Source organism: Megascapheus bottae, chromosome 1 (genome assembly GCF_031878675.1).
Source record: "Megascapheus bottae isolate mThoBot1 chromosome 1, mThoBot2.hap1, whole genome shotgun sequence".
Taxonomy (NCBI): domain Eukaryota; kingdom Metazoa; phylum Chordata; class Mammalia; order Rodentia; family Geomyidae; genus Megascapheus; species Megascapheus bottae.
Genome location: NC_143509.1, coordinates 15025867 through 15048184, shown reverse-complemented (window position 1 = coordinate 15048184; position 22318 = coordinate 15025867). Strand labels below are relative to the sequence as shown.

The 22318-nt window shown below is 41.3% G+C and overlaps 1 protein-coding gene across 3 annotated transcripts in view; it reads left to right on the top strand.

Annotated features, from left to right (window-relative positions):
* Dhx36 (DEAH-box helicase 36) overlaps nt 1-22318 on the top strand; it is a 32494-nt gene that overhangs the window by 3678 nt on the left and 6498 nt on the right. For all 3 annotated transcript variants that reach the window (XM_090337895.1, XM_090337905.1, XM_090337914.1), the window contains exons 2-19: nt 1997-2121; nt 2814-3048; nt 3983-4021; nt 5539-5709; nt 8157-8236; nt 9362-9436; nt 9523-9689; nt 10729-10810; nt 12467-12607; nt 12827-12929; nt 13332-13419; nt 13959-14014; nt 15145-15209; nt 15772-15915; nt 16944-17061; nt 17908-18006; nt 21016-21189; nt 21327-21413. In XM_090337895.1, the coding sequence (XP_090194021.1) occupies nt 1997-2121; nt 2814-3048; nt 3983-4021; nt 5539-5709; nt 8157-8236; nt 9362-9436; nt 9523-9689; nt 10729-10810; nt 12467-12607; nt 12827-12929; nt 13332-13419; nt 13959-14014; nt 15145-15209; nt 15772-15915; nt 16944-17061; nt 17908-18006; nt 21016-21189; nt 21327-21413 (2049 nt within the window). The remainder of the gene's footprint in view (nt 1-1996; nt 2122-2813; nt 3049-3982; nt 4022-5538; nt 5710-8156; nt 8237-9361; nt 9437-9522; nt 9690-10728; nt 10811-12466; nt 12608-12826; nt 12930-13331; nt 13420-13958; nt 14015-15144; nt 15210-15771; nt 15916-16943; nt 17062-17907; nt 18007-21015; nt 21190-21326; nt 21414-22318) is intronic.

The window sequence follows — 22318 nt, the reverse complement described above, 5'->3', positions numbered from 1 at the left end:
TGCCACTTTGCACATAAGGGAATCCCATTTATCAAACAATACCTAACTACTTATACATTATTGTGAGGTGGTTTATTCATTCTGTAGTTATTTTCCTTTTTTTCTTATGTTAATGTAGAATAGGACCCTTTATTTTCACAATTACAATTGCTCTGGAGTAGAAAAATAACTAGAGCCTTGAAATTTACAGCTTTCCCTGAAGAAACTTAGCAAGTCATTGAAGCATGAGAGTGAAAGGACTGGTTTTTAACTAAGATTTATTCAGGTAGCAGTGAAGAAAGCATGTTGAAGAGAGGCAGTCCTGGTTCAGAGAGGCCAGAAGAGCCCCACAAGTAATGAAGAGGAGCAGCAGCTTGTGTTGAGATGCGGTCAGTCCAGGTTGTGGAAAGAAGACAGATTAAAGTAGACACATAGTCATTCTAGGATGAGTTTTGTCTGGGGCTCTGAGGGTGACCAAGATTAGGTTTGTCTGGGGAAGTTCTGTTATGGGGCATGCGCATGAAGATTTCAGGAAGGATGTGATATCCAGAGAAAGGTAGCCAGGAGCTGAGCATTTGGCAGTGCGGGGGCTCTGGTTCTCCTCTTCTGTAGAGTTCTAACTGGTGTATGCCCTTGGTACAGTGAAGCACTGGATGCCCAGCGCAGGACCCAGCACCCTCACTTCCCACTCGGGTACACACACAGCCACCTCCTGGTGGCCTTGCTGCTCCTCTCTTGGACCAGCCTGGGCTCAGGATAGCTGCCTCTTGAGTCTTCTCATTTCTCTGGCTCCCACCTCCCCCTAAGTAGTGATTGTTTTCTTCATCCTGCTTTGGTCTTTTTTGTTACTATCACCTTTCTTCCTCTGCAGTTCTTAATGTAGTCAACTAATTGTCACCACTCCTCATGTGTCTCCCATGGCCTGTGGATTCAAAGAACCTCCGTGTAACTATGGTTTTAAACTTGCTATGTCTAAGAAACAAAAGTCTCCAAGAATTGGCTTGGATATATATTTATTTATTTATTTATTTATTTTACTTTGGCCTGTAATTTATTTCATAGACGCATATGGTTTAGAGTTCTTAGAAGTTTTTCTGGGGGCCGGGTGTTTGGCCTAGTGGTAGAGTGTTCACCTAGCATGCACGAAGACCCGGGTTCGATTCCTCGGTACCACATACATAGATAAAAGCTGAAAGTGGTGCTGAGTGGTAGAGCTCTAGCCTTGAGAAGGTCCAAGGACGGTGCTCAGGCCCTGAACTCAAGCCCAGGACTGGCAAAAAAAAAAAAAGTTTTTCTGGCTCCCTAAGGATTGTGAAGTGGCTGCCACACTGCTGTCTGCGAGCATTGGCCTGCGTTATGTACTCAAGATCGGTTTTCCTCCCAGTTACTACTTTCAGTGTAAGACATTATTCAAGTGATCATGGCCACTTAGTGTTTCCTTATTCCATTTTTTGGAAAAATCAGAACTCAAGCCTGTGTACTGGTGGCTGATGCCTGTAATCCTAGCTACTCAGGAGGCTGAGATCTTAGGATTGTAGTTCAGAGCCAGCACAGGCAGCAAAAGCTGTGAGACTCTTATCTCATATTAACCACCAGAAAACCAGAAGTGGAGCTGTGGCTCAAGTGGTTGAGCGCTAGCCTTGAGTGAAAGCCCCTTCCAGAGCAGCGTCCAGGCGCCACAACTGCCACCAACAACAAAAAAAAACCCAACTCTTACAGGAGAACGGATGTAGTAGTACATCAGAGTAGGTGATAAGGGAACAAAAGTTATAAGAAGAGACAAGTACCCTTTACTTGCAGTCACATCTAGTGCTATTTTTATAGATCCCTGATGGAAAAATCTAGAAGGATATATACAAAAATGATAACATTAATTAGGTTTAGATGTGGGACTGGGTTAGAGGGAAAATTTATCTTTTCTATGTGTGCAGTCAGTACATAACTTTGTCTTTGTTTTTTTTCTTGTAGTTATCAAATAATTTTATGCATGCTTATACCTTTTTGTTTTGTGTAATAGAGAGCTGTAGTGCATATGGACGAAAGACGAGAAGAGCAAATTGTGCAGCTGCTGAACTCTGTCCAAACTAAGAGTGATAAAGACTCTGAAGCCCAGATATCCTGGTTTGCTCCTGAGGATCATGGGTAAAACAGCAACAGAAACTGTTCTTTTAAAGAGTAGGCAAAGAATGATACCTCTTACTGAATTGGCGAGAAAAAGTGATAAGAACAAATAACAGGATTAGGTTCTCTAGTCGATGAAAGTCAGTCTTGAAGGAGAGAGGAAGGCAGAGCTTAGACCCCTCCATCCCCCTGGAATTTGTGTAGGTAGGAGATGCATGTTACTTGTATTTCCTACTCATCATTTTTGTGATTTCTGAAATTCCGATTGGGAGGGCTTCATAAAGTTAAATTGCTGATGTAAGGTTGCTGGAACTGTATCTTATATAGGGAAAATCAGCAGTATTTTAGATGCTATTAAGTGGTGTCTTCTTTATAGCTGAGAAAGAATATTTGGAATAAAGTAAAGATGTGAAATAAACCCCAGAAGATGAGAAGAGAAGACACTGAGCAGCTGCCACAGGGGTGACTGGGGAGGAGCGACTGCTGAGCAGGGTTTTATTTTCAAACCCACCCAAGGATATCCAGCAGTGTTTCTCTGTGAGGAGGGAGAAAATTCTGTTCTAAGAATGTACATGTGCTTGGTAGCTGCTTGGAGGGGCAGAGAAAAATATAAGCTTTCCTCAGGATAATTTTGAAATATTTAGACAGGAGAGTGGTTTGTTTGGGGCTTGAGTGGTTCTCACCTTTTTTCACTTTATATTTTGTCAAAATAGATATGGTGCTGAAGTATCTGCTGAGAAAAAAACAAACTCAGAGAAGAAAGTTGACAACCAGGAAAAGAAATTGATGAGCCAAGAAAAAAAGATACTTAGAATCAGAGATAAATCTACCTTTGACCGAGATTCTGAGTATCTTTTGCAAGAAAATGAACCAGATGTAACCTTAGATCAAAAGTTACTGGAAGATTTACAAAAGAAGAAAAGTGACCCTCGGTATATTGAGATGCAGGTAACAGAAAGCAAGATAATTCTCTACTCATATGTGAGGGTTAAGCAGGTATATTTATGAGTATAGGGTTCCATTAGTCTTCAAAATTAGCAGGAAGCTGTTATAGAAACAGAGGAGTTACATAAATTACTGAGTATCCAGTTTTGTCAAAAAAAGGTTAATGTGCTCCTTAATGAAGGTTGAAACATGAGACTTTATGGGAACCTGAGAGATGAAAAACCCTTTGAAGCAGTTATGCCTGAGTCTGGCTTCCTTGACATTGCTGTTGTGAAGTGAGTCTGGTTACTGAGTTTTCCCTTACTCTCCCAGGCAAGCACCCTAAAATTGTCTTTGATCCTGCTCCTGTGCCTGCAGCACCAGTACATGGTATACTGATAAGTGGGGAGAGGAACATGTGAAGTCTAGGGGACATGCAGAACACATCCAAGAGTGATAAAGTAAAGGCCAGGAGCGTGGCCTAGTGGTAGAGTGCTTGCCTAGCTTGTGTGAAGCCCCAGGTTCAATTCTTCAGTACCATATACACAGAAAAAGCCAGAAGTGGTGCTCAGTGGCTCAGTGGTAGAGCACTAACCTTGAGAAAGCCCAAGGACAGTGCTCAGGCCCTGAGTTGAAGTCAAAGGATTGGCAAAAAAAAAAAAAAGAAAAACAGTGACAATAGTGAATAATGTTAAAATACTGTTAGGTGATAGTTCTGATTTCACTTCTAACTTTGAAGAAGAGTTTCTATTCTAATTAGTTACTATGGAACTGTATAAATGTTTCAAAAATAAATGTGATTCTTTAAGTTTTTTTTCTAAAGTTGATATTTTACTTGTTTGAGGTAATGAAAATACTTTTGGATTCTAGTGCGTCTAATGATATATCCTTGATTCTTATTATTGTAATCTGATTCCGTTTATTTTGTGAAAATTGAAAACTTGCTTTTAAATTTCAGCGTTTCAGGGAAAAGCTGCCTTCCTATGGAATGCAGAAGGTAAGTTGCTTTGTACTACTTAGTTTGATGTACTTTTTAGGAGAGCTCTGTACCAGGAAAAAGCACACATATACCTTCTCTTAAATGGAAATCAGTCTAATTCTTTTTAGTTACTGGGGGTAAAATTGGGGAAAACGCTATCAAAACAGTTACCTGGAAGTTTTTATAATTTAAATCTTGAATTTAGAAATATTGTTCTTGTATGATAGCATGACTACTTTGCTTTTAATTCTTGACCAAACACTTTAATGAAAATTGCAACACTACTATGCTGTAGCTCTTGAATTTATTAGTGACCCTTCATCATAGTTACCTTACATAGAATAATGTCCTCCATGCTGCTTGGTTCTCCCAGCCTTATTTATTTTATTTTTCTTTGCTTTTCATAGCACTTATTGCCACCTGACACCTGTGTCTTCCCCTCCTAGTCCAGTGTAAGTTCTGCGGACAGGGTGTTTGTTCTTTCTCTGTCTCTTGAATCAGCAGTCGCTGGTGTTAACATAGACATCAGTACATGTTTGTGAGTGAGTGCATTCTGCTTTGCTGCACAGCCATGACCTGGTATCCTTGCAGGCTGGCTCCAAAATCCCTTAAGTGAGATGAGTAATGTTTGTGTGTTGCCCAAATCATCTTCTTACAGCCTTCAGGTCATCTCTTGTTTTACTTCTGCTGTCTAAGCAGTGTCAATGCCATGTTTAGGAAATAATAACAAAAAGGGTTTAACAAAAAGGGTTTGTGCCCCTACAAGTATGTGTTCACTTCTTTAGACTTGGTATGGAGGGCTGACTGCCCTTACTGGCTGTAGTGTCAGGTTCCCACGGAAACTTTCTGGCGTGTACTTTGTTAAATGGATGGGAATTTTAAGTCATGGTTTTTCAAGTTATTTTAGATGGCTGTATAACCATACCTTTTAATAGAAGGGTGATTCTGAGTATTGATATTCCACGTATTTATTATAAATTCAACAGTTTTAAGAAAGACTTTCCCCAAATGTAAAATTTTCTAGATATCTATAGCTCATGTGTTTAGTAGGAACTTTGAAACTTATCTTAAATTATTTGAAATAATCTTAAGAGCAAATAACACTTGACTGAATTTCTCATTGTTGAGACAGTGCAAAAGTTGTCCAGCAGGCAAAGCTGTATGTTGATGTGTGTAACAACCAGTGCTGCCCTCAGTAGCTGCTCAGCTGAGGATTTGTCTTCCCTTCCTGTGCCTCAGATCTCAACACTTCTAGTTTTGTGTTAATAGGACTGACATGACAGAGGTCTTAGCAGGCTCTGTGGTTTTGAGTTAATATGACTGACAACACAGTCAGTCATGCCTCTTCCTAGGCATTTTTCTTCAGTAGTGCCTTAGTTTGGTTTCTTAACTTGATGCTACTTACGTCAAGTAAGTACTTGCTCTCTAAAGTGGTAGCGCTAGATATCCACCTGCCAGCCATAGGATAGGATTCTGATTAGTACTGTGCCTTTTATGACTTAAGTCAACAGAGTGGTATCTTCTGCTTCTTGTAGGAGTTGGTGACTTTGATTGATAACCATCAGGTAACAGTGATAAGTGGTGAAACTGGATGTGGCAAAACCACCCAGGTCACTCAGTTCATCCTGGATAGCTTCATTGAGCGGGGCACGGGCTCCGCGTGCAGGATCGTCTGTACTCAGCCACGGAGGATCAGCGCCATCTCTGTGAGTGAACATGCACTGCCTAGCATCCCTGAGATGCTGCCCCTCCCCTGAAGTAATTTCACTAGAGCATACTCATTTTTAATGGTTGGAACAAATCCTAATAAATTAAGGCTTAGGATTTGTTACTGTGTGAGCAAATAATTTGGGAGTAAAGTTCAAGAGCTTGGGTATCATTTCTCTCACATATTAACTTGAAACATTCAACATAAATCCATAAAGGATGAAAAATTAATACTAAAAATGCTCATATTGGGGCCGGGAGCATGGCCTAGTGGTAGAGTGCTTGCCTCACATGCACAAAGTCCTCGGTTCGATTCCTCAGTACCACATACACAAAAACAGCCAGAAGTGGTGCTGTGGTTCAAGTGGTAGAGTGCTAGCCTTGAAAAAGCCCAAGGACAGTGCTCAGGCCCTGAGTTCAAGCCCCAGGACTGGCCAAAAAACAAAAAAAATACTCATTTTGTTAATGACAAGCTCTAAATAATCTTAATCAGTAGATGGTTTAAATTCTGATTTAGAATGAATGTGGTAGTGTGTGCTTGAAATTCCAACTCTGCAGAAATTGGGAGGATTGTGGAATAGGTAGGAGGATGCTGGCCAGGGCTGGACCAGGGAAAAGTAGTAAAACACAGAGAACGAGGAGTAGAGAGAGAGTGTTTCAAAAGCAAGGCTTCCTGGTCCCTAACCCCAGTACCACCAAACAGGAAAAAGAAAGTTTTGCAATTGGCTTATTATTTCTGTGTCTATGTTTTTCAACACACAGTACACAGTATACAGTACACTGGGTGGAGCTATTTATAAAAGGTATATTTTTGTCCCCATCAGTAACTTCTTTAAAAATCCAGCTATGCAATAAGATTGCTTTTTGTTTTTTGCTCTAACACCAGGACTTGAACTCAGCTCTTGACGCTCACAGCCTATCAGCCTCCTAAGGCATGCATGCCTTCTGCTGGTTTATTGGAAATGGAGTCTGAAGGACTTACCCTGTGCTAGCTCAGAACTTCAGTCTTTCAGATCTCAGCCTCCTTAATTGCTGGGAATACAGGCCTGAGCCACCAGCTCCTGATTTTAGAAGTTTATCATAATGAAAAATAAATTGTTTAATCTATTTTAAGTGATCTAGCATTTTTTTGGTCAGTGTTAATCCCAAATTTTAAAAGAAAGTACATTTTGTTCAAATAACCTTTTGGTGGCCTTTTTGTTTTTTTAAGTTTGTCTATAAATGAAAGCTATATACTGTAAAGATGTTAGAGGTTTTTTTAAGAGTATTCAGTTTAGTGAATTTATATGTCTATCATAATTCCACGTGTATACTTAAGCTATAAAGATTTCTGGTTGTTTTTATTTTATTTTTTTGCTGTTCCTGGGACTTGAACTCAAGGCCTATGCATTGTCTCTGAGTTTCTTTGTACTCAAGGCTCATGCTCTACTACTTGAGCCACAGCCCCACTTCCAGCTTTTTCTGAGTAGTTTATTGTAGATGAGAGTCTCACAGACCTTTCTGCCCCAGGTTGGCTTTGAACTATGATCTTCAGATCTCCGCACCCTGAGTAGCTAGGATTATAGATGTGAGCCATTGGCATCCAGCTGGTTAACTTATTCCAAGTAATTTAATATAGAATTTGTGGCTAGAAAACTCCATTACTGATCATGGCAGTAGACAGTATGCATTTCAAGTAAACTTAAGAGTCTTCCCATTGTTTTGGGGAGCCAGGTACCTATAAAGTACACGAGACCACAGAAAGGTAAAAATTGTCATAAAGCAATTATATAGCTACATAATACTTTTAGTGGTGTATATGTGTGTCAGTCATGTATTGACAGTGGAAGAAATGCTATGTAGATTGTTTAAATTTTTCTTCACTGTGCGTGTATGTATACCAGTCCTAAGGATTGAACTCAAGGCCTGGGCACTGTCCTTGGGTTTTCTCAAGGCTAGCACTCAACCACTTGAGCCACAGCACTGCTTCCAGCTTTTTCCCATGTATGTGGTACCTAGGTATTGAGCCCAGGGCTTTGTGCATGTTAGGCAAACACTCTATCACTGGGCCGTGCTCCTAGTCCTTTCTAAGATGAAGTGAAATGTTGCCACACATATCTGTCTCCCAGGTTTCAAGAGGCTCTGTCAGCGCAGGCAGAATTAACCGGAGCCTGTCTCTAGAGCAGAGTACAAAGTAAAGGGGCTGGGACTGGTTCAAGTGGTTGAGTGTTTGCCTAACTAATGTGAGGCTCTGGGTTCAATTGATAGTGTTACTACAGAAAAAGTAAAATGAAAGAAGAAAGAGATATACACAGTTGGAGATACCTTAAATTTCCATAAGTAGCTCTTACTCTTATTTTTTTTAACTTATGTGAAAGAACTCCCATTTTAGCAATTTGGGATTTTTACATATGTTCAGAATACTTGACCTAAACAAGTTTATATTCATGTTTTACTTGAATTTCAGGTTGCAGAGCGAGTGGCTGCAGAGAGGGCAGAGTCTTGTGGCAATGGGAACAGCACTGGATACCAGATTCGTCTCCAGAGGTAAAGAACATCAGCTCCTCTCCAGACTGTGCTAGAACACTCTGATTGTTGCTAACCATTAGAGCTGCTGCTAAGGAGAGAACTTGGTTCCTCAAATGTCTAACCCAGTTTGCCCTTCTGATGAAACAGTTCTTGCAGACGTTGGTGTTGGAGATTTCTGGTTACCACCCTGATTTATTATCTTTCTCCATCCAGAAATAGCGTTCCCAAACATATTTGTAATTCTACGGTAAATGATATATTATGGGTTGTTTTTTGTTTTTTGTTTTTTTTTTCCTACGTGTGCTGGTGTTGGGGCTTGGTTTCAAGGATGTTGTCCTTAGGCTTTTTACACTCAGGTTAGCATTCTACCATTTGAGCCACAGCCCACTTCTGGATTTTTTGGTATTTTGGTAGTTACTTAGAGATAAGAGTCTCATAGGCTCTCCTGCCCAGTCTGGCTTTGAACTGCCTTCTTCGGATCTCAGCCTGCTGAGTAGCCAGGATTATAGGCCTGAGCCATTTGTGCCCAGCAATATTGTTGTTTTGTGTTTTTCAATGACACTAATTTTTGTTGTTGTTGTTGTTGCTTGTGGGGCTTGAACTCTGGGTCTGGGCACTGTCCCTGAGCTCTTCAGTTCAAAGCTATCTCTCTACCACTTGAGCCACAGTACTACTTCCACTGTCTTAAGTTCTTTTGTAACTTTCCCCCTCAACACAGTGTACAAGAGCTAGCCACACTGGGTTGCTACATCATGTAGCAGGGAAGACTCCAGGAGAGTATGGTCATAATACAGACCCAGTTCAGTGTCTGAGAACAAAAGATTCTTGCTACTTGTGAGGTCTCCTCTGTAATTCTTCAGTTCTTTCCTGGAGCTCCAGATCCCTTGTACTTACTTATACCAGCAGACTTCCCAGTCACCAACCCAGAAGGTTAGGGCTTAGAAGTGGTTTGGTATACTCTGCATGTTCACGGTTGCCCCTTCCAGAAGAAATCACTGCCCTTGTGATGACAATGAATGACTATAAAGAAATGCCCCATTGCTCCATTCTGTAGGTGGATGGTGTTACAACTGAAAAATAAGTGTGCAGGTTCTCTAGTAAATGATTAGGAGCAGAAACTCAAAACCTGTCTTTCCCATGCAGTCGCTTACCGAGGAAGCAAGGCTCTATCTTGTACTGCACTACAGGCATCATTCTTCAGTGGCTCCAGTCAGATGCGTGAGTGTGTTTCAACCATTACCCAACAGAATCTTGCCAGTCTTGAGTTTTCATTCTGGTTTACATATGTCACACTTGTCTTCCAGACTTTTGTCTAGTGTCAGTCATATTGTACTTGATGAAATCCATGAAAGAAACCTGCAGTCAGACGTTTTAATGACTGTTGTCAAAGACCTTCTTAATTACCGATCTGACCTAAAAGTCATTTTGATGAGTGCAACCTTGAATGCCGAGAAGTTTTCAGAATACTTTGGTGAGTAAAATTGCACTGAGTTAGCAAAGGTAAAAGGAAACCATTGCACCTAACTTGAAAAACTGATGAGGTACTCAGCATAGAGGAGTTAAAAGAAGTGATTAGTAGTTGACTTTATTTCAGCACTACCTTGCCCACTCATTTTCTGGACCAGAGAACTAGGTTTTTTTAATATCTGCACCTCTGCCCTATGGTGGAGATAGGCTGGCAGTCCGTTGCCAAGACTGTTGTGACCAGGCAGGGAATGGCTGTCCGGCATGCCTGGCAGGGTGTTTGGCACTGTCTGTACTCGTTCTTGGAATGCTGAGCCAGGGAGGTCTCTTTCCTTACTTGCATTGTCACCATGAAAAGTAGCCTTGTTACTCACCCAGAATGAGAGATGATTTCTATCCTTGTTCCTTAGTGATAAGAGGGGGAAAAGAGGAAGGGAAGAACTAAATATAATACATGTATGTTAATAATAATAGAGATTATGAGACACATTAGGGCAGGTATCCAGTCCTTTCTACTGCACCCTCCAGAACTAGCATGGAGATTTATAAATTAGAGGCAAAGCAGTCTGACCTGACGCTGTCTTGATGGGTTTGTGGAGTGTGCTGCTTGATTTGCTTGTTGTGAAATGAAAGTTTAAAATAAATTTAAAAATGTTCAACTAACAGGTACTGTGAGGTAGCCATACTTATTTTTAAATATTAATAATTTAAGATTTGCTTAGATCTTGTTTTAACCCATTTTTTTTCCCCTTGTGGGTTTTGCAGGAGTGTTATATCTCCATTCTGGTATGCACTGCTATGAGAATCGGAAGAAAAATAAGACTTCTGGTGGATTTTTGAGTCTGACTTACTAAAGTTACTGTATTTGATGTTCTGTGTTGTATGTGAGATGTGTGTATGGTTCAGAAGTAAAATCCTGAGTTACGGCTCGGCTGCTGCTTGTTATTTCAGAAGAACAGTAGAGATCTGGCTGCACTCACAGTCACTATGCTGCTTCTCCCGGGTCACCGAGGTCGTCATCATGGCTTCTTCTTTCTCCTCCATAGGAAACTGCCCGATGATCCACATCCCCGGCTTCACTTTCCCGGTTGTGGAGTACCTTCTGGAGGATATCATCGAGAAAATAAGGTAAAACACAAGATAGGGAAGCTAAGGAAACCAGAAGGTCGTAGCATGTCACCATTCTCTTGTCAGAACGTCTCCATCTGGGTGTTCCTGGTGTTGATCTCTTCCATCATTACCTTTCTATGGATTACGGCTTATTTTTCTATTGGCATTGGCTTTATGTTAAAACTGCCTCTAGTTTCAAAATCCCGTTTCTTCATGTATACTCTTATTTTAACTGCATTACAAAGTTGGTGATAGTAATTATAAGTCGGGTTTTTGTTGGTTTTTGTGTGCTGATTTGTTTTGGTTTAATGTTGGAGATTGGGGCTCTGCCGATTGATTAAACACAATTCTAGTCTTTTTGCATTTGGTTGTTTTAGTGTCTGTGCTTTTGTCTGAACTGGCTTCACCAACATCCCCTACCTCTCCCAGAGTTTCTGCTGCACCACCTCACTCCTCACGCTCCACCCTCCTCCCCATTACCTTGCTCCTCATGCTCCACCTTCCCCATCACCTCACTCCTCATGCTCCACCTGCCTGGTTATACATTCTGAAGGTGTATGGTGTACACCAAGTCCTCCCCTGTGTTATGATCAGAGGGAAGCACAGTGCCAGTCAGAGAGTAGAGCCGTTCCTTGGAGAGTTGGGGTGAAAGAAACACAATTGCTGGCCCGGGCAGTATGGTCTGGCAGGGGTGCCTAGGGCTGGGTAATGGAGAGTTACTTGTGTTTAGGGGTACTGGGGTCCTGCTCTCTATTCACTGGTGCCTCAGTATGGGGGAATGAATAGGAGGGACTGACACTGTGTGGTGCCTCTTGTATATCAGGCACTGTTGCTACTACTTGTTTCTACAGTAAGAGCATTAGTCACTCACCTATCACCAAAGGCTAGAAGTTGGATCCTTGTGTCAGGTTGCACCGCTGGCAGGTGGTACAGCTAGGATGTCAAACCTCAGGCTCTACCCCTCTCCCCACTCTCCAGGCGTTGAGATGCTTCCCAGCTCAAGCATCTCACTTTCCTTTGCCTCTCCTCTCTCCCCTGATGTGCCCCAGCATCTCAGACCTCACTGTAGAAGGGAAGGGCTCTTAAAGCAGTCACGCAGGCTGGTGGAGTGAGTGCATATGCACTGGGCCTGCTACACCTGAGTTGTGAGTGCTGATTCTGGACCACCTGGGACAGTCTATGTGCCATGAGTCCACCTACAGTCCCAGGTCTCCTGGAGTTACTTGGACCTAGAGCAATACAAGTAGGGAACGCTGCCTCAGAGATTCTTAAAAAACTCTGCTTTTCAAAGCCTGAGCCTTTCTAGTATGTGGGCACCAGCTATCACCTTGGACTAACACTCCAGTTAAAGGTGGACATCACTATGATTTTTAAATTTTGGCTGCCAAAGATGGTCTAAAAATGTATTGTTTACTTAGGTAGAGAAGAGAAAGTATCTGAAAGGTCAAGTTTTACGTTAATGGAAACTTAGAAATAGTTGCTATCTTAACCTTCATCCTCTGGAAAGTATAGTGAAAATATTCTCTAGAATCTGTTTTTCAAGAGTCTTAATCTGAAAACACTTCAGAATCATGCTGGACACATGCCACGACTAATCACTGCACTCAAGAGGCTGAGTCAGGACCATTGAGCAAAATGGTTTCTTCCTTTTTTTTTCCTTTTACTTTAATTTAGATATGTTCCAGAACAGAAAGAATACAGATCCCAGTTTAAGAGGGGTTTCATGCAAGGCCATGTAAATAGACAAGAAAAAGAAGAAAAGGAAGCGATTTATAAGGAGCGCTGGCCAGACTACGTAAAGGAACTGAGAAGAAGGTGAGGGCAGATTCCCAGAGGGGGAAGGCCCTGCTGACGGGCAAGGCTGCCTTTCCATCTGCACGTTCCCACAGTGCTATGCCTCTGTTTAACCTGACATGCGGCGTTAGCCGTAGTTCTCCCTTTCGAGGGTCTGTTTCTTGATTTAAACTTTTACAGAAAATTAAGTGGCAGTAAGCTTCATGGAGTATTTGCTGATTTTTCTGATTTACTTGGCAGGTATTCTCCAAGTACTGTCAATGCTGTGGCAATGATGGATGACGATAAAGTTGATTTGAATTTAATTGTTGCACTGATTCGACACATTGTTTTAGAAGAAGAGGTGAGTTGCTCCCTCACTTTCTTCAGATAATGCAATGTTAACTTAAACCTTTCTTTAAAAAACAAAAACGGTGGGCCTGAGTCTGAGTCTGCCATCTCCTTGAAAAGTCTACCTGTTCACTCTGTGGCTTGGCCACTGAAAAAAAAAGAATAGATTGTGAGAGAATGGTTTTTGTTCTTAACACTAGAAATAACCTCAGGACATAAATGCTCTTTAAGCATTTTATATATTTAAAGAAAAGACTAATCAAATGAAATTTCTCTGTTAAAACTTTATTTAAAAAGTTCCCTGAGTCATTTAGGTGGAACTCAAATTAGAACTAGAGTGGCTCTTGGTGTGTGTGGCCCTCCCTTGCTGGCATGGTCCTTGGTGACAGTTGGTGATGGTGATTTCCCCACACAGGATGGAGCGATCCTGGTCTTCCTGCCTGGCTGGGACAACATCAGCAGTCTACACGATCTCCTGATGTCCCAAGTGATGTTTAAGTCAGGTGCGTGTGAAGGTCCTATCCTGGGACTCCTGTGAGCAAAAACTGAATCTGCCGTTGCAGGAGCACCTGCTCTTCCTCTTTCCCCTCATCAAATGTGACACCAAGTGTTCCTTCTGCGGCTATCAGTCAGTGGTCTAAGCCTACCTGTGGCTTTTCTGAAGGACGTGGTGGGTCTTTTCTATGAGTCATAAATGAACATGAGAAGTAGGTTCTGGAGGGTTTTACTTAGCAATGTGACGATACCATGTTGCCTGTTTTGCTTTTCCGGGTACTTCTTAGCTTCAACAGCCTACCTAGTGAAAGTAAGCCTTAAAATGCTGGCATTTGAAATTATATGAGTACTCCTTAAGAATGGAAGGAATTCAGTATGAAACAAATAAGTCATTGTGGAACAAACACTTAGAAAACCCAGTCGGAAATTTAAGTTGTTCTGATTACATGTAGAAGTACAAAGGGAGTTGAGGGAGTGGTTTTATTGTTTCATACACATTCAGTGAGCTTTTCTCATCTGTATCTTAATCTTTGTTTTTAATTTTCAGATAAGTTTGTTATTATTCCTCTACATTCACTGATGCCTACAGTAAACCAGACACAGGTATGTGTTGTTTTATCTTTCCTCTGAGCCTAGATTTAAGGATTGCTTGTTGTGTTTTTCTTTTTTTTTTTCTTAAAGAATATTTTCAACTAATAATGCACATAAAATGTGTTTCCTAGAAAATTTTTGTGACTGAAGAAGCTATGGGATAATCATATAAAAACTTAAGTAACAAGCACTCCACAAATCATATTAGTTTTTTTAAAAAAAAAAAAAAAACATGAAAATTGCTTGCTTTGATTTCTTCAAGAAAAATTCATGTGAATATCACTAAAAATAACCCAGAAATTATCTGTGAGATATTAGAATTTGACATTAGAGCCTGTGATTAACCATGATTAGCATATTAGCAGGTAATGTTTTCTGTTTCATCATTGGTGCATTGTGAATAGTTGGCTCTGTCAGTAAGATATTTTCTAATTAGCATGAGCACTTTGTCCTTGAAGGAAAGATGATTTTAGGAATGGCAGTACTTTCAGGTAGGATGAAATGGATTAGAAAGATCTGTGCTTCTTAGTTTCTTCACTTTTGATTCTTATAGGAAAATGGTAAGACACTGTAATAATTATTTTCTAATAATAATTATTTTTCTTAACAAAGACCCAACTGATTGAAAAAGATACAGTGAATCTTTGACCTAAACCCATACAGTGTGTGTGTGTGTGTGTGTGTGTGTGTGTGTGTGTGTGTGTGTGTGTGTGTGTGTGTGTGTGTGTGTGTGTCAGTCTTAAGATTTGAACTCAAGGCCTGGGCAATGTCCCTGAGATTTTCACACAAGACTAGTGCTCTACCACTTCAGCCACAGCTCCACTTCTGTATGGTGGTTAAGTGGAGAGAAGAGTTGAGATATGCCATATAATCATTTTGTGTGAATCTCATTTATGTTAAAATTGTGTCATCCTTTGGAGGTGCTGTATCCAAACAAAATTTCACAGTATTTAAATTGATATATAGTTTATAGATGAACTTGTAAGTAACAGATATAATACATATATATGTATATATACATACACACACACATATATATCAATAACTAAACAGAATGCTAAAAGTAAACATCTGGAGTAATAACTAATTGTAGAAATAATTGGTGCACTTTGGGGACTTTGATGTATTTATTCTTACTACAGGTGTTTAAAAGAACTCCTCCTGGTGTTCGGAAAATAGTAATTGCTACCAATATTGCAGAGACTAGGTAACAACCGGTTATAAATATCAACTATTAATGATTCCCATTCACTAATAGGATGAAATCATTTTTCTGAAATGCTTTACAATTTCTTAGAAACATTTTCTTTTTTCTAACTAGCTGTGATAGTGAACGTTTCTTCCTTTTTTTAAAACTGTGCTGTTTGGGCCTATGTTATCAGTATAGACTGTTAAATGCTTTCCTAGCTTACATGGTAGCTGGAGGTGACTCGTCTCATTCTCCAGCAGGGTGGAGTTAACTGCTTGCACTTTGGGAGTGCCAATGCACAGTGTAGTCCCCGAAAGATTTTCTGGAAGCTGATAGTAAGCCATTTTCCTTGAGATCCCAGGGTAGATATAGAAGCGATACCAGAAAAGCTAAGCCGTTTGTCTGTGAGAAGTAATCCTCTCGTAGGAGATTTCAGTGAGCACGAGCTTCCTGTTTCCGGGGTGTAGGAACCCCCTGAGCTAGGCAGATCCTGTCATCAGTGGCTGTGTGTTAGACCCCTGGGTGGGCCTCCGTGCATCTTGTGTGTTTTCAGCATTTGCATTGCCTGTTTTCCAAACAGCATCACCATTGACGACGTGGTGTATGTGATAGACGGGGGGAAGATTAAAGAGACGCACTTTGACACCCAGAACAACATCAGCACCATGTCCGCCGAGTGGGTCAGCAAAGCCAACGCTAAGCAGAGGAAAGGCCGTGCCGGCAGGTAGGGTGGCACCGTTCGTGGGCCACAGAGCTGCCCTGGGGGTGGCTGGCAGCATTTCTCTTTGGGAGCATTACCTCTCACAGCATTGTGAACTTACCTCCACGGTACTGGTGTTTGAACTCTGTAGGGCTTAGCTTGCTAGGCAAATCTTCCTCCCTTTGAGCTTGGACCATAATCCTACTTATGCTTCCTCTGTAACTGGGATAAAGGACTCAGGCCCCATACCGACTTACTGATTGGGCTGGGAGCCCACTCGCTGTCTTCCTGGGCTGTCCTTGAATGGGGGGCTTCCCGAGGGGCTGGGATCACAGGTGTGAGCTACTGCGCTGGTCTTGTTTTGTTCTGGGACAGAGTCTCACTGTGTAATCCCAGCTTCCTTCAACTCTTGCCCTCATGGTCCCCAGCCTCACAAGTACTGACTGGACTGTTAGATGACATTTATGAGTCTACTGTGCTTTTTCACCAGTGCTTGCTTCCTTCACCTGTCCCATTCGTGTCAACTGTCTCACATTACTGTTCCTTTGAAGTATATGTTGCCAAACAATATTAGAGCATTGGCTTGTCTCCTGACATTATGCATTATCTTTGTTTAAGCTTTAGCACTTGGTGTGAGGGATTTCATTATCTTACGTTTAAGAGTTAGGAAATTATGACATAAAGAAATGGTGATAATATCACATTTTTATGAAAGGCTAAGAGGAAATGCTTGTTATCAGTACACAGGGTATTATGCATGTATTATAATACACCATGCCCTGTCAGGTGTGCATTAGTATATATTAATTGAACAGGAAAAAAAAAAAAACGAAGTAAAATTACATAAAAAAACTGGGTCACAAAAAGCAAAACAATTGTGAAAACATTATAGACTGTTCCTTTTCAAAGAGGAAAAGAAGTCAGAAAGGAAGAACAGATGACTTCCTTCACATCATAGATAATCACATGGTTTGTGACATTAGATGTTGTTTAGTCTGGGTTTCTGCGCCATGGGTGATAGTGCTTGTTGGTGGTTGTGTTTCATGGTGAAGAGTTCAGCCTGGACACTGCTATCATCTGTATAATGGCCTGCGAGCCAGTCTTCTAGATGACTATCAGCTACCAGAGATTTTAAGAACGCCTCTGGAAGAACTTTGTTTGCAAATAAAGGTAAATGAGGTGGGGAGGGTTACAGCTTGAAGCTGTAACTTCCAGCCTTTAGCCCTGTTACCCACTATCTTTTGATTTAAACATCTGCATGTATCTTGGTATAATTACGTTTTTTTGAAGACAATCAGTCATCAGCTTTGCTGAGCTTTTATTTAGCTACTTTTCTTTGCAGTAGACTTCTTTAGCCTAGTGGTAGAGTGCTTGTATGCAAAAAGACCCAGGTTCGATTTCCTTGGCACCACATACATAAGAAAAGGCCTGCTAAGGCTCAAGTGGTAGAGCTCTAGCCTTGAAAAAGTCAAGGACAGTGTTCAGTCCCTGAGCTCAAGCCCAGGACTGGCAAAAATAAATAAATAAATAAATAAATAGATAGATAGATAAAGAAGTATATGGGAGTTGGGTGCCATTGGCTCACACCTACAATCCTTGTTACTCGGGAGGCTGAGATCTGAGTATTGCCATTCAAAGCGAGAAAGTTTATGAGGCTCTCCGGTTCATGACTCCCCAGTTAATCACATGAAAAGCCAAAAAGTGGCTCTGTGACTCAAGTGGTAGAGTGTTAGCCTGGAGCAAAAGGAGCTCAGGACTAGCACCCAGGCCCAGAGTTCAAGCCCCAGGGCCAGCCGAAAAAAGAAAAGGGGGAGAGACAAAAAGAAGGGGGAAGGGAAGAGAGGGAAGCATAATATAGCCTTTTAAACATGTTTTTATGTAATCCTTTTGGTAAGAGACTGAAAGTCTGATGCCATGTCTGTGTGATTGGCACAGACAGCAGCATGCTCTTTTGTCTCTATAAACTGCTTCTGTTTAATATGGTCTGGTGTGTGACTGACGCATGTCTTCCTGCAGATCTTGAGGCTTGGTGGAATTGCCCATTTTCTGAGTCGGTTAATGGACCCTCCATCAAAAGAGGCAGTGCTGCTCTCCGTCAAGCACCTCATGGAGCTGGTAACTGACTCCTCACATCCTCCTTCTGTCCTGACTGCACAATGTGGGGTTGGGTGTGGAGGCCAGGAGCGTGCTGTGTGGGTTTCCAGCATATGTAGTGCAGGGATAATACGTGAACAGTGAGGGTTATTCTCTCATGGGCAGACTGTTTACATCAATAGGAAATCTTGAACAGAGTTGATTTAGTCCATACTTTTTGCTTATGAAAGTATTTGTCAAAAGCAAGAAATCTAGTGATGGTAAGGGCACTAAGGTAGCATTTACATTGTAGTTTTCAAGTGAGTGCTGATAGGTGTCCTCTGGAGTGCCACCGCCTGTCACTATGTCCTTCAGGATGTTAGAAGTGGCCATGTCGTGGCAGTCGTCTATGAGAGACGCGCATAGTTCCTGTGGTCTCTGTTAATGTTCATATCTCAGCCCACAGGAAGGACTGAGACGCGTGTCGGTTCTTAAAAACATTTTTCTTGGAAATTGGGCATGTGCGGCCAGGAAGAGTGAGGAGAGGGACAGTGTACAGTGTGCCAACGTGGTGGGAAGCCAGCACTAGGGACAGCCATTGGTGTCAGCCCTCTTTGCTGTCTGCTCCTTTCCAAGTTTTGCAGCTGAGGCATAAATGTGGCCTCTGTCACTGCGTCCACAGTAATCTCCTGCTTGCAAACATGAATAGCATGAGCTTTGCATAGAGACCCTTGCAGGCTGCAGAGCAGGGTGGTCCGTGGCCTGTAGAGCGGGCTCTCGTTTCTTTCACTTCATGAGATAGGCTCTACATTGTTGCTTTTAGCTTCATTTCTTTGTTGTGTTTTATTATACACTTTTTGAAAGCATTTTTGTTCCTGTTTGGAGCTGTTGACTATAAACTTGGTGTAGATGTCTTTTACTGGTGAGGTTGTCCTGGACGTACATTCAGGTGTCTTGGTATGTGCTTGATTGTGAGCTGGGTGGTAGAGAGGAGTATGTGGCCCCTGATAGCTTTCTGAAGCTGCAGGACCTAGTGTGTAAGGGCTTTCCTGTCCTATGCCTCGTGGACTCTGCTTTATTGGGCTTGTGCTAACATTGCTTTAATTTTGCTTTTAATCTGCTTTCCATGACTATCATTGAGTTTGTGAGTGGCCTTTCTTTCCTGCTTGTTTCTGTTAGCTTGTAGATTTTCATTTTTTGTGCACTCTTCATCTAAGTCCTATATCATTTGTAGATTACATGTGTTTATTTTTCTCCTTTACTCTTTTTGTTTGTTTTTGTGCCAGTCCTGGAGCTTGAATTCAGGCCTGGCACTGTCCCTTGACCTTTTGCGCTCAAAGCTAGTGCCTTGCCACTTAAGCCAGATGCTTAATTAGAGATTGAGCATCTCACAGAGGTTTTTTGCCTGGCCTGGCTTCAACCTGGAACCTTGGATCTCAACTTCCTGAGTAGGATTACAGGCATGAGTCACCAGCACCAGGTTCCTTTTATATTTATTTATTCATTTATTGTCTTTTTTGGTACTGATCAAACCTAGGACATTACACTTACAAAGGCAGGTACTTTGCCATTGAGCTACATCCTTGCTCCTGTACTCTTCTAAATGTCTGAATAGGAATTTCTAATTTCAGTCTTAAATATGTCCATGTTAAAAGTTACCACTTTTGCCCCCTCATAAATCTATGCTGGAATCAGACAGGTTTTTTTAAACTTGCTTTATTTTTCAAACATAGGTATAATCAATCTGCATTTGTTTTGTGTGTCTGTGTGTTGAGAGTCTTAAGTTTTACAAAGTAGATCTCTTCATGGAGTCACCTTCTGGAAAACCATCACTTTGTTTTATTCTTTAGCCCTGTCACAGATCAGTGTGTGTAGACTTGGATGGGTGATTTGCTTTCCTCATTTGGGTATGTGTCTCCTTGGGGAGATGCTAGCACAGCCTATCAGCCTTTGTTAGGAATTATCTCATAAGTCTAATACATAGAAATGGTATCAGTTATCTTCATATACTTATTAAAGTAAATATATGTACAGTTTTTCTCATTTTCTTTTCTTTTTTTTTTTTTTTTTGCCAGTCCTGGGCTTGAGCTCAGGGCCTGAGCACTATCCTTGGACTTTCTCAAGGCTAGAGCTCTACCACTTGAGCCTCAGCACCACTTCCGGCTTTTTTCTATGTATGTGGTACCAAGGAATCGAACCCGGGTCTTCATGCATGCTGGGCAAGCACTTTAACCACTAGGCCAAACTCCCGGCCCAGTTTTTCTCATTTTCATTATAAGTATATTACATTGCAGTATGTTAAGATATTTTAACTTTTGAAATAGACCCAGTGGCAGAGATGTTGTAATTCTTGTTTTACATGTATAAAATAATGTAATCAGTTTTCTTTAACGCTCTTCTCAAAGTTAAATAATAAAATTAGGAAGTTGGCAGTATTGTTCTTACATTCTTTTCTCTGGAAAGTTTGCACTGGACTGAGGGTATTTCCTGCATAAATGGTTTGAAACCTATGTCTGATCATATGCTCATAGTTCCTTTTGGTGTTGTTATTATTACCATTGTTACTACTATTTCTTGTTTGAACCCTGCATAGCTAACCTAGTAGTTTTACTTGAGTACTAAAATTTCTGTATATAAAATGACTTGTTGACAGACTCCCAATACCTTAGTTGGTGCCCTTGCAGATAGCAGTTGTACCTGCAGTCTGCAGGAAAAGAGCCCTCGCCTCTTAGTGGCCGTCCACCCTTAATGGCTGTCCTTGACCAGATTCCAGTGTCCCTGAACTGCTGTTTTAGCTCTTCTTTGTATTGTTGTTGGAGCACAGTTCCTGGGTCATCAGAGCAGAAGTCATTCTCACTGTTCAGGGTTCTTAAATAAATTTTTAACCTTTGGTGATATTAGAATTAGTGTTTTTATGAAGAAAACTGAAGGTTTTGCACTATTGCAAATTGGGGTGTTTGGGCTTTATATATATATATATAAAAAACAAAGTAAAATCGATTTACATGCCATGCCTTTGTATGCTTGTTTTAAAGCAAACTCTCTTTACAGAATGCTTTGGACAAGCAGGAGGAATTGACCCCTCTTGGTGTCCACTTGGCCCGGTTGCCAGTTGAGCCCCACATTGGGAAGATGATTCTCTTTGGGGCTCTGTTCTGTTGCCTGGACCCAGTGCTCACGATCGCAGCCAGCCTCAGCTTCAAAGACCCCTTCGTGATCCCACTGGTAAGAAAGATGCTCTTCTGTCCTTTCATTCTGCACACTGAAAATTGTTGATTCGGCCGATTTTTTGAGGTGTTTGTTAAAATGGCGTTTTTTCCCATAGTGTCAACTGAAGTTCAAGTCACTTTCTTTTTTTATAGGGAAAAGAAAAGATTGCAGATGCCAGAAGGAAAGAGCTGGCAAAGGAAACGAGAAGTGATCATCTTACAGTTGTAAATGCATTTGAGGTAAAGAAGGAGGGAAAAAGAAAAGGCTTGTCCCAGATTATGGCACATTATTCAGTTGGAAAACTGATTATAGAAAAAGGATTATAGTTAATCTTCTGAAGTATATATAAGGAATAAATTGATTGCAATGGCTAAAATAGGTAAATTTGTGAAAAAAAATTGTCAATTTTCGTTTGCTTTACATTTCTATACATAGCTCTCACAAGAGAGTCACGTTACTTAGAATAAGTTGCTTGGAATAAGTTTACCTTTCTACTATAGTCTCTTTAACCTCGTCCCTCCTCCTCCATCTCTAAGCAGTGTGTGGTGGGTTTCATCATGCTATCTTTATGTATGTGTACATGTACATACACATGTACAATGTGCCCCCTGCCACCAGTCCTCTGCATACAGTGGCCTGTGTATTGTCTCTACGCACAGCCTCCATGTGTGCAGTTGGAAGCATGTATGTTCTAGGCACAGGCTCCATGTGTGCAGTTGGAAGCATGTATGTTCTAGTCACAGCCTTCATGTGTGCAGTTGGAAGCATGTATGTTCTAGGCACAGTCTCCATGTGTGTAGGTAGAAGCATGTATGTTTTAGTCACAGCCTCCATGTGTGCAGTTGGAAGCATGTATATTCTAGGCACAGTCTCCATGTGTGCAGTTGGAAGCATGTATGTTCTAGGCACAGGCTTCATGTGTGCTGGTGGAAGCATGTATGTTCTGCCCTTTGAGTGTGGCTCATCTCCTTAGTATTTGATTTGGGACTGGTGCTCCATCCACTGTCTGCACAACATGGCTTCATTCTTCTAACTAATATTCCATTGTGCTGTGTATCTATCATGCCTTCTTTGTTCACTTGTTGGTTACTGTCATTCCAGCTAATTCCAGCGTTGGGCTTTTGTGAACCATGCTGTGAAAGAC